The sequence below is a fragment of the Lutra lutra genome, chromosome 9 (assembly GCF_902655055.1).
Source record: "Lutra lutra chromosome 9, mLutLut1.2, whole genome shotgun sequence".
Lineage (NCBI taxonomy): Eukaryota > Metazoa > Chordata > Mammalia > Carnivora > Mustelidae > Lutra > Lutra lutra.
Window position 1 is genome coordinate 524,081 of NC_062286.1, and position 11,446 is coordinate 535,526.

Below are 11,446 nucleotides of genomic sequence, written 5' to 3' on the forward strand. Positions count from 1 at the left end.
GTCCAAGGCATACTGAGAGGGATTCCATCGAGTGTGGAGAATGCTCTGGGCAGTGGAGACATTTTAATGATATCGTTTCTTCCTATCCACAAGCATGGAATATTGTTCTCCTTCTTGGTGACTTCCTCAATGTCCTTCACACGTGTTTTGTTGTTTTCAGACAACAATCCTTTACCTCTTGCTTGGGTTGATTCCTCGGTATCTTCTGGGTTTGGGTGTCATCGTAAGTGGGATCGATTCCTTCATTCCCCTTTCCTCTCATTGTTAGCACAGAGAGAAGCGACTGACTTCTGTGCATTGAACGTATATCCTACGACTTTCTCAATTCCTGGATGAGTTCTAGCCATCTTGGGGTGGAGACTTTAGGGTTGTCCTCAGAAAGTACCCAAGAAGAGGATCTCATCTGTGAGGAGTACCAGTTTGACATCTTCTTTTCCAATTCGCATGCTTTGAATTTCTTTCTGTTGTCTGACTGCTGAGGGTAGGGCTTGTCGTGCTCTGCGGAACAGCCGAGGTTGAGAGTGGACATCCCTGCTGTGCTCCTGGCCTTAGGGGAAAAGCTCTCGGTTTCCCCCCATTGGAGTGGTACTTGCTGCTTTTCGGATATTGAGGTATGTTCCCTCTGTCCCACCACTGTGGAGAGTTTTTACCAAGAAGAGAGGCTGTCTTTGGTCCCAGGCTCTCTGTGCATCATTGAGATGCTCACATGACTTGGATCCTTTCTCTTGTGAGCCGGGGGCATGGCATTGGTGGGTTTGCCGAAGGGAACATGGGTGTGGGTTGGGCAGGAGATGTGAAGACTCTTGAGAGCTGTAAACTTCCAGTGCTAAGATCAAGAGGTCCCAGAAGCCCGAACAGTGAGTGTAGGGAATGCAGTCCCTCGTACCGGGACTGTCAGAACTTGGTACGAGGACAGAGGGGGAAGACACTTCTCCTGCAGAGTGCTGATGAATGGGGAGAGCCATCAAATCGCTGAGTGGCACTCCTGAAACGTGTGTACCATGGCGTGTTGACAACACCGCAGTAGACATGAATGACCAGGGGCTTCCTGTAGAAGTCATCGTGGGTCCGTGGAAGGCAATGAGACAGCCGTTCCAAAGAGGCCGGCACCTCTGCAGACATGAGAATGATTCCTCCCATGGTCTCCAATGTGTATTTAAAACCACTTATTTCTTAGTTACTTGAGAGAGAGAGAGAGCGGAGGCGAAAGGAGGGTCAGAGGGAGAGGGAGAGAGAGCCTGAGGCAGACTCCCAGCGGCGTCCAGGACCTAGGACAGGGTCCCTCTCTCCACCTGTGAGATCATGACCTGAGCCAACATCTAGAGGCAGACTTTCACCCAACCAAGCCCGCCAGGCGCCCCTCCAATGTGCTCGAGGACACAACACACGCTGGCAACCCGTGGGTTGGGAGGACATTCGTGATCCTGTCGATGAAGCAGAGGGTTGCCCCGAGGGCCCCCACATAGGAGCTCAGGATGGTGGGAGGGTGCCAAGCCTCCCTTCCCACCGTGCATGGTACCAAGACCCTCCTGGGGAGTGAGAGCTGCAGGGTGAAGGGCTCAGTGCAGACAGAACCCCGCTGACCCGCACGGATGACATGGGACCCACCGTGGATGGAACGGTGGCGCCCAGGGTTCCGCCACTGCCTGGCGCCCACTCTGCTCTGTGTCCACAGGCAGCTGGAGACGCTTGTGCTCTCTGTTCCTGGCTCTGCCACACGTTCACTGACTCTCTCTCCCCACGAACCCCGTGTAGACAGCAGGCGTGGCTCCCACAGCGACAGGTCACCGGTGAGTGTGAGCTGCTCTCTTCGGGCCGCTGTGGGGCCTGTAGGCTCAGGGGGAGCGGCGCGGGCCTCCAGGGCTGTGGCCGAGACTCCCGGACCCCAAGCGCAGACCTTGAGCTGGTGCGGGCAGCCTTTCCACAGCCCCGTGGAGGGCGGACTGACCCCGCTATGCCCGGGACCCAGCCTCCTGAGCAGGGAGCCTGCACACCCCTCCCCTCCAGGGAGCATGAAGTCCCTCCTGCTCTCCCCTCCGTCCCTCCTAGGGCAATTCCCAAACCCCAGGCTCCCGGCTGGCGAGCCCATTCAGACTCTTGCTGGCATGTGTTCAGGTGCGGGACATCCGGCTCATGGGCTTTTTCCCTGTTGTCGAGTGAGCTTGTCACATCTCAGAGTCACCTTCAATCTCCCCCAAGCCCGCAGGGACGCTCACTGGCCGGCCGTTCCATCCAGCCTCTCGCTGCCAGCGCCGGGCTCAGGGACGCCACCCCAGGCATCAGGTCAGCGGCTCCCTAGAGACTCCCGGACCCCCGTGTGCTCCTGGGTACAGGGTGGAGGGACTGTGCTCTCAGTGTGACCACGTGCTGGGGATGGTGGCTGGGAAGGGAGTCTGGAGGTGGGAGTACCCCGGGGAGGCAGTGCCCACGTGGGATCCGACGGCCCAGCACGGCCCTTGGAGCCCCAGGGTTCTCTCCACTCTGGGCTCAGACAGACTGGGGATCTGCCCGCTGGGAGCACACGCCTTGGTTCCCTGGAGGTTCTCATGCAGGGTCCCCTCGGGATGTTTTTGGTTGGCAGCACCATGAACCAGGACCTGGAGACCCTGATGGCCTTGGAACGGGCCCACATCCTAGCCAATTACACCCAGGTGAGGCGGAGAGGGGGCCCATCGACTCCACGGGCCCCCACTGCAGGGGTGGGTCCCAGAGCCAAGGATGGGCCCGTTCAGCCCAGACAAGGACCAGAGTCCTCGGGAGCAAGTGTGATGAGGGGGAGGGTCTCAGGCATGGGAAGCAGCTGAGGGTCCATCGGGGATCCTAGGGGTCCGTCGTCGATGAGGTCCAGGCGGGGATCATAGGAGGCAGGAGCTCGGGAGGCCCAAGCTCGGATCCCAGACAGCAGGAGCTCGGGGGGTCCAAGTGGGGTCCTAGGCATGTAGGAGCAAGTCTGGCCCAAAGGGAGACTTAAGCAGTGAGAGCACGTATGTCCCAGGCAGGGATCAGAGCCGCAGTCCCTCAGAGGAGACCAAGGGGGTGTGGTTGGCCCTAGGAGTGGGGGAAGCCAGGCGGGGGGCATCGAGGATAGCCCCTGGTGCCGCTGTCAGGCTGCTCTCAGAGCTGACAGGGCCTGCCTCTCATGCTGGGCGCTTTTCTGAAAGTCCTGGGCTCCCTGAGGATGCAGGGGAGAGAGGAGCCCTTCTGCTCCCTCCTTTCCCTCTGCCCCTGGCTCGGAGGGGATGCCCATCACGGACCCTCTGTGTTTCAGGCACGCCCAGTAGGGCTCCAGGGGCCGCCCAGGAAGGTGCTGACCTCTCGCTGTGCAGGTTCACAGACCATCACGGCTTCCTGCAGTGAGTCCCCGGGGCCCTCCTCCGTCCAGCTCAGGGGTGGGATGCGTTGACAGGAACTTCTCTCTGGAGGCAGGACTCATGTCCCCAGCTCAGGGCCTCGTCCCCTGGAGCCCTCTGAGGGCCAGACTCTGCTCTGGCTGGAGCTGAGCGACCCAGGAGGCAGACCGAGATCATGGCAGGAATGGAGCAGGGCCTTGGGCCAGGCCCCTGGGCACCCCAACGAGGGGCCTCCACGCCTGCTTCAGGGAGGCCCGGGGCCTGCCTCCTGCATTCTGTCTGTGCATCCAGTCAGTTCAGCTGGGACTACAGAGGGTGAGGGGCTCTGGGACGGTGGCGTCCTTTCTGTGGTAGAGCGGTCTGGTCGGGGGCGAGGGCCAAGGGGTACCCTCGGGGACACCCCCAGGCCAGGTCCGCCACAGCTCCCGAAGGCTTCTGGGGGATGGCAGGACAATGCCAGGAACAAGGCCATGTCAGGGAGGGGTTATGGGCAGCAGAGGGAGGGGCTGACCGACCTAGGCGGGGGGCGGGCAGGAACAGGGACAGGTGGCGAACCTGGAGGGGGGAACCAGGAAGGGGACGGCGCAGTGGCCTTGCTATGAGGGAAGGAGGCTGTTAGGCTGAGGGGCCACGGGAGACCTCACCATGGCCGGAGACTTTGTGTGTGCTCGCCGCGCTGCTCCCAGGTCGCAGACCCTGCTGGCCACCCAGTGACCAGTGGCCGTGGAGAGGGGTGGGAGGCGGGGTCGTGTTCACGGCTCTGACAAGACAAGGGGCCAGAGCAGCAGAAGTGACCAGCAAGAGGGGTGAAGTCGGCACAGCAGAGTGAGGGACACAGTGAGGGAGAGGCAGGCCAGACCCTGGGCACGCAGGCCCCGTAAGCCTGTGGCATCCTCAGCCTGATGGTCACAGGGGCACCCAGGCGGCACTGACGCGTCTAGGAGTGGCCCACCCCAGGACAAGGGCAGGTCAATCCTGGGGGACCGCTGAGGGAACCCCGCCCAGCCCACCTGGCAGCCACCACCTTCTCACGCCCCAGGCGGGATGCTGCTGCCATCACCTGAGCCACAGGCAGCTGGCAGCCCCGTCCTCCCCGGGGTCAGGCCTCCTCTGCCGGGTCTTGGGGGCTGTGGGGCCAGGGCCTGGTGCTCAGGGCTCTGCTTCTCTTGCCTTCCAGGGAGAAGGAGCTGCCCAGCCTCAGCACCCACGAGGCCAAGGTACGAACCTGTCCTGGGGCACGGGCAGGACACGGTGGGTGGGCATGGGGCCAGGGGATGGCAGACCCAGTCCCCAAAGCTGTCCCCAAGGCTATGTCACCAAAGCGCCTGTCCCAGGAATCTGCACGCGGCCGGGAACGTGCCTGAGCCCCAGAGACACAGTCAGCGGGAGTGGCCTGTGCCTCTCCGGCTCCTCTCAGTCTCTTCCCACGGCGGCCCAGCCTGCAGGGCGCCTGGACGCTGCCCATGGGCCGCTCTCCTGCTCCGTGCGGCTTATCCGCTGCCCCCCTTCTCCTGTTCCAGCAACATCGCCAGGAAGCCCGCAGGGCCGACAAGTGGGCGAAAATGCTTCGCAACTGGGACCACTACGGGCCCAGTGAGAAGGTGGGTGCCACGTGTCCGCAGACGGCATTTGCCCCAACGGGGGTGGGGGTAAAGCCCCTGCCTCCCCCGGCCTTGGCACTGACCCCACTGCTCTGCTGGCAGAGCCCCATTTCCCCAGTTCCAAGTGGGCAGCAGAGGGAGCGACGGGTCAGGGCCCCAGTGCCCTCCTCCTCGTGGGAGACGAGGCCCAGCTCCGGGGAGACCCAGCCTCTCGGGAGACGCCACAGAGCCAAAGCCGGAAGCTTCCGGATGTCTGGTGCTCCCGGGACTGGGCAGGGTGGGCCTGGTTCTGGGTCCCAGCACTGCCTTCTCTCCTGCAGATGCGTCGGCGCCTCTATAAAGGGGTCCCTCCCCAGGTGAGGGGTCAGGTGTGGGCCCTCCTGCTCAGTATTGATAAGGTCAAGTCTACCCACCAGGGGCTGTACGAGGTAAGCCCTTGTGCCCTCAGCAGAGGCGTGGCCCTTGGAGGAGGCCTGGGCAGGAGCCGAGGGCCCCCCGCGGGGTGAGGTGAGCTCGGGCCCAGGCTGGAGCTCCGTCCTGGAGGACAGGGCTCCATGCGGGGGAGGGGAAGACCCGTGGGCTGACCCTCAGGAGTGTCCTCGGCCCCCAGGCCTGCCAAGCACGATCCCTGATGCGGGCATCCCGGGCACGATGGGCTCCTGTGGGGGGCCCTGCGTCAGAGACCAGGGAAGGAAGGAGGTGTCCGCAGGACACAGCCCAGGGCGGCTCGGGACACTCCCTGCCTTGGGGGCACTTGGTGGCCTTGGGGTTCCGTGCCCTGATGCTGGCTCCTCCTCCCCGGTTCTGCGCCCAGAAAATGAAGGAGCGGGCCCAGCTCTTCTCCAAGGACATCCGGCAAATCGACCTGGAGGTGAACCGGACCTTCTGGAACCACATCATGTTCGGGGACCGCTATGGCGTCGGGTGAGGCTAGGGGACAAGCGGGGCTCTGGGGACACGGGAGTTCCTCGGGGGGTCAGGCGTGACCCAGGGGGCTTCTGGGTGGGGCACGCAGGGTCTCTGAGGAGAGGGGGAGGATGGCAGCAAACATGGTCCGGCCGCCTGGTGACCGTGGGCGGGAGGACCCAGTGGTCACTACCTACCCCCTGGGGCTGCCTCGATGGGGAGGGCCTGGCGGGGAAGCCATGTGCACAGAACCCATAAGGTCGGCGTGGAGCTGGTATGAGAGGGGCCGGGCCAGAGGGTGGGGTCGTGGCGGGGGGCACCCTGTGGAGCTGGGGGTCTAGCAGCACAGACTCGGCCGGGCGAGGACACACATGGACGAACGAGGGGCACACACTCAAGGGGACAGCCCCTCTGGGTGTGTTTCTGCGTGGACTGGCATTGTGTTTTCGACAGTGGACACCGTTTGTAACGGTAGCCAGGACCATGAACCCCCAAATGCCACCCGGCCCCACCCCAGGTCTCGTGCTCACCACCCGCATCCCACGCCGCACATGTCCCGCCCCGAGCCTCGCTGAAGACCGCGGGTCCACGGGGGCCCACACTCTGCTCCTCAGGGGACTCCCATGCGGCTTGGTCAGACAAGAGCCACCCACCCTGCTCTCCCTGTCCCCAGGCAGCGAGCCCTCTTCCATGTGCTCCTGGCCTATTCGGTCTACAACCCCGTGAGTGTCCCTGCCACCAGCCCTCCTGCCCCTCGGGTGCCCTTTGTCTCCAGGATGCCTGAGCGGGCGGGACTCCTAGTTGGGACTCCAGTTCCCATAGCCCCAGAGATGCAAGGGAGGGGCCCTGGACCCTAGAACTGAGGCCAGGCGGGGCTGCAGACCTCAGTGCGGGGGAGGGACAGCCCCTGAGTCCCCGAGGACTGGGTGCCAGGGGGCTCTGGCCTGCACCGCTGTGGTGCTAACGCTCAGGGCTGGGTCCTGAAGAGCCCGTGGGAGGATCAGGACCCAGGCGTGGAGGGCGGTTCCCCTTGTCCTGACCTCCCCCCAGCGAGGTGGCCTGTTCCATGGGGTCTGGCTCTTGCAGGAGGTGGGCTACTGTCAGGGGATGAGTGACATCGTGGCAATCCTCCTGATGTTCCTGTGTGAGGAAGATGCCTTCTGGGCCCTGGCACAGCTGATGACCTTGGAGACCCACGCCATGCACGGTAGGGGGCCTGCAGGGCGCCTGGGCCGGACCGGGAACTCAGGACGCCTTCCCTGCAGGGCAGCCACCCCAGCGGGGCAGGCCAGGACCCCCAGCCAGCCCGCCTCCCCACCGGCAAAGGGCACGGCCTTCTCAATGCGGCTGTAGCCATGGCGACTGGCCTAGCATTTGCAGACCTTTCTCGCCTTCCCACAAGGCCTTCAGCCCCCTGTCTGGCTGCCGGCTTGCCCGCTGGGTCCCCCTGGCAGCCCACGGCCAGACGAAACCCAGGCGGTGGCATCTCCCGCTCCCGTGCGCCCTCAGCCGGGCACCCAAGCCCAGGCGTTGGGCCTGCACACCCCATCACCCTCCCCGTGGGAGGCTCGTCCCGCCCCTCAGGGCTGGTGACCCCCTTGCCCCTGCTGTGACCACCGCACCAAGTGTGCTGGGTCCGGCGAGCCTGGTGCTCAGCCCAGCCACCCACTCAGCTGGGTCTCTGTGAGGAGGAGGGACCTCTGGCCCGGCCCCCAGGCCTGGACGGCTCTGCTGATGTTACGGACGAGCGGGCGTAGCCAGGGCTGGGAGGGCTGTGGGCACACACTCCAGTCAAGGCGTGGGAGCGGAGCCCCCTGGCAGACTCACCTCCCACCTGGTGGGGGCAAGGCCCTGATGGTGGGGGTGCCTGGGGCCTTCTCAGGGTTCTTCGCTCCGGGATTCCCAAAGCTGGCCCGTTTCCAGTGGCATCATGACGACATCATGGAGAAGGAGCTCAAAGGCCTGAAGAAACACCTGGCGAGTAGATGCTCCCCGGAGGCCCTGTCCTCACGGCCCAGGGCAGAGGGAGGGGCCCGCAGAACCCTGCCCACGCTGCCCAGACCCCAGTGTCCTGCTCCGTCTCCTGCTGGGCCCAGGCGCCCTCGGGGCTGAGCGGGGCCGCAGGGAGTCTGTCCACCTGGCTGCACGGGGCCCGGGCCCAGGGAGGCGGTGGCCGCCGGCTGGGACCCAAGCACCTTGTGTCCTTCCGCCAGGATGAGCAAGGGATGAGCGCCGGGCTGTACACCACCAGGTGGTTTCTCCAATGTTTCATTGGCCGGGTAAGGCTCCCCTGGCAGACCCGGTCCCTGACCTGCACCCGGCCCCAGGCCCAGGGGAAGCCCGAGCTCAGCCTCATGCTCCAGACCAGCCAGGCCCGACCCCTAGGCCCTGACTTGAGGCTCACGGTCCATACCCGTCCTAGAGACTGGAACTGGGCCCCTGGAGGAGGTTCCGGGACGAGCCCTGTCCGTCTCCGCCTCCCCAGGAAGGCCAGGTCAGCCTGGGAGCGGACAGGCCCTTGGCCCATTCTGCGACCAGCCTGGAGTCCTGTCGGGTCGTGTGGGCACCAAGGGTGGGGCAGAGTCTGTGGCCCCCCAGGTTTGCGGGTCATACTGGCCAGGTGTTTCCCGCCCAAGGTCGTCTGGAGCCCATCTTGCCCAGCAGGAGGACACCCACCGGACGGGCTGCGGAGCCCTGTCCGACGCAGCCAGGGGGGCGGCAGGGCCTGGGCAGAGGGGAGGCCTTCGCAGAGGCAGAGAGCCCCTGGGCCCCCCTGAGGAGGCTCCTCCCACACCCGCTACCCCGCAGACCCCCTTCGCGCTCACCCTGAAGCTGTGGGACGCCTACATGCTGGACGGAGAGCGCGTCCTCACAGCTATGGCCTACACCGTCCTCAGGCTGCACCGCAGTAAGGGACCCCGTGGGAGCCCAGGGGTGTCTGATGCAGGCGTGGGGGGCTGGGGAGATGGCCCACCGCTCCCAGGAGTGAGGAGTAGGCAGGCCTCGGTGGAGGGACACAGGCCAGCCGGTGGCTTGGGGGGCCCCCCTGCAGAGGAGCAGCGGGCACGGGGCCTCTCCTGCGAGGCTCTGCCGGGGGTGCTCCTGGGAATGGCGGGACGCCCAACCGCTGTCCCCGGGCAGGATCCTGGGATGGTGGGGAGGCGCCCCTCTGCTCTGACTCACAACCATTGCCCAGAACGCCTCCTGAAGCTGCCCCTGGAAGGGCTGCAGGGCTTCCTTCAAGACACCCTGGCCCAGCCCTGGGCCCTGGAGGATGAAGCCGTCCTCAAACACCTTCGGGCCTCCATGGCCCATCTGCGACGGAGGAAGTGCGACCTGCCCCCGCCAGGTGGGCTCCGGTCCCCATCCCCTCCCGCCTTGCCCTCCTGGGGCCGCTCCCAGTGGACCCAGTCCCCAGGGACCTTCCTCTGTGACTCTGTCCCTCTGCTCTTCTGCTGCAACCTCGGGGAACCCAGGCCCGGCCACGGCATCGGGGTGCCTCCTGTGGGGGCGGGGAATCCGCGGCCTGGATCAGGTGTGAGGGGCAGGCCAGGGTGGACACCCAGGGAGGCGGGAGCACACCCCGGGGGCCCAGCCAGCTGGACACAAGCAGCCTGCTGGAGACGCTAACCCAGTTTGCCTCTTTGCAGCCGGCCCTGAGGAGTTCCCAAGATGCCCCGGGCCAGGAGCAGGTGTCCCCAGCCCCGATGGCCCTCCTCCCTTCTCCTACCCTGGAGACGCTCTCTGGAACGGACGGGCTGGCCTCCCCAGGCCCAGCCACACACGCTGAGCAGCCGGGACCCCTTCCCCGCCAGGCCGTGCTCAAGGCCAAGCAGCCGCTGCGGGAGGGAAGGTCGACGCAGCCCTTGGCTGCACCCCTGCGGCCGGGAGCCCCTGGGACCCCGGTTCTGTCGCGGCTGCCCTCGCAGCCCTCCCCAACCTCCCGGGACACCAGGGGTGTGTGTGCAGGGGGCCCGAGGACATGGCCTTGAGGCTACAACCGTGGGTCCCTTTCCCTTCAGCCCTTGCTGGGGCCACCCCTGTGGCCACACCCCAGACCGGCCCCAAAACGTCTCAGGGTCTCCTGGGATGAGGTCCCCCCAGCCCAGGAAGGAGGAGGCTGGAGGGCCCAGGACACCCTTCCTGCCGTGGGGCCTCTGCAGCTCCTGGCCCTGTGTGGCCTTCGACCGGCCCAGCCGAGACACCTGCGGGCCAGCTCTGAGCCTGCGGCCCCAGGGCCCCGCACCTGCCCGGGCCCCTCTGACTGCCTCCTCGACAGGGAACGTCGATTCCCCTAGGCCTCTGGAGAAGAGCATGGGGCCCGAGAGGCTCTGGGCAGCCAGCACGGTGCCCTGCCTCCTCAATCTGGACTTTGTAGAAGATGGCACTCCCACCAGGAGGTACAAGTCACTGACCTAGAGTGACCTCCACTGGCCTGACACCAGGCCCGGGGGAGCAGAGATGACACGAGCTTCTCCCCAACAATGACCAGAAGGCGAACTGATGATTCTGAGGCCCCATGGACTTGGCCAGTCCTGAGTTCTGACCCAAAGCTCGTCAAGTCCACGGAGAATTCTCTGTGTCCGCCTGGGGCCTGGGTGTGCCCCAGGGTGCACGACTCCCACCGAGGGCAGCTCTGGGGACCAAAGGTCACCCCAGCCTGGGCGCAGCAGGGATGGGCTGGTGGGCCCCGCCCTCCCCTCCTCCACAGGAGGAGGCAGGGGCCACCAGAGCCCGGGTCTCCAGCGGTCACCTGGCAGCCATGGGGCAGTGGCCGAGGCCAGGCAGACGTGTCGGGACCCTGTCCGGGAACCCCGACGCTGCACCCCGGTTCAGGTCCGCGTCCTAGCACCTGCTTCTCAAGACCCCAAGCTCGGGAAATGTGCCAACACCCGCAGTCAGCACAGGCACCTAGTGGAGGATGCTAGCCCTGAGCCTCTGTGGGATTTCCCCCTTCCCCTGAAGGAGAAGCAGTTCTCTGTCCCCAGGGGAAGGCTGGCACCCTTGGTTCTGAGCCCCTGTTGACTGCCGGAAAGTTCAATAAAGTGTCGTTGTGGTCGAACGCAAAGCCAGCCTGTGCGTTTGTGAGGGCGATCGCGTGGGACCCATGTTGTTTCACTCGTTCTCGGTGACACTATTCTTACTGGTAATTTCTAGAAAGTCCAGACCACACTAAACCGGTTTTTCAAATGACATAAAGGGTCCTCGGGTCCCAGGGAATCTGGATGCATTAACACGGGCAGGACGTTGTTGGAAAGGGGGCACTTTTCTTGGGAGGGTCTTGCTGTTTCCCCAAGCATCCGACGAGGTGATCTGAAGCTCTAAGGGGCTTCGGACACCGTTCCTGACTGGGCGGTCTCCCGTCTTCTGCGGGGAGGAGGGCTGCAAAGGGCGAGGGGAGGGGAAGGTGTGTAGCGGCAGGACACGGTCGTCATACACAGAAAAAGAGGATTTGGAGTGAGGTCACCTTCGTTTGGGGACAAAAGGGACTTAGTAGGGGGACCAGCTCATCTTCCTCTGGGGATGGAGAGCGGCCGTGGGAGGGATGACCTCCGTGGGGCTGACCCCCCTTCTGGGGGAGCTTTGAAG

General features: G+C 64.8%; 1 protein-coding gene and 1 long non-coding RNA gene across 2 annotated transcripts; both read left to right on the forward strand.

Moving 5' to 3' along the window:
* The first annotated feature begins 1,757 nt into the window (after positions 1–1,757).
* On the forward strand, positions 1,758–3,298 carry LOC125108198 (uncharacterized). Its single transcript, XR_007129839.1, has 3 exons — positions 1,758–1,790; positions 2,582–2,651; positions 3,269–3,298. It is a non-coding gene; the product is annotated as an uncharacterized LOC125108198 (long non-coding RNA).
* A 1,593-nt stretch (positions 3,299–4,891) lies between these two features.
* LOC125108197 (USP6 N-terminal-like protein) lies at positions 4,892–10,696 on the forward strand. The gene is given in 13 exon segments (XM_047743643.1): positions 4,892–4,951; positions 5,272–5,379; positions 5,766–5,875; positions 6,531–6,579; positions 6,944–7,064; positions 7,740–7,834; positions 8,071–8,136; positions 8,666–8,765; positions 9,054–9,206; positions 9,508–9,535; positions 9,537–9,784; positions 9,787–9,915; positions 9,918–10,696. Coding segments are annotated over 13 exon segments (1,605 nt in total). The 5' UTR covers positions 4,892–4,912; the 3' UTR covers positions 10,277–10,696.
* The last annotated feature ends 750 nt before the right edge of the window (positions 10,697–11,446 follow it).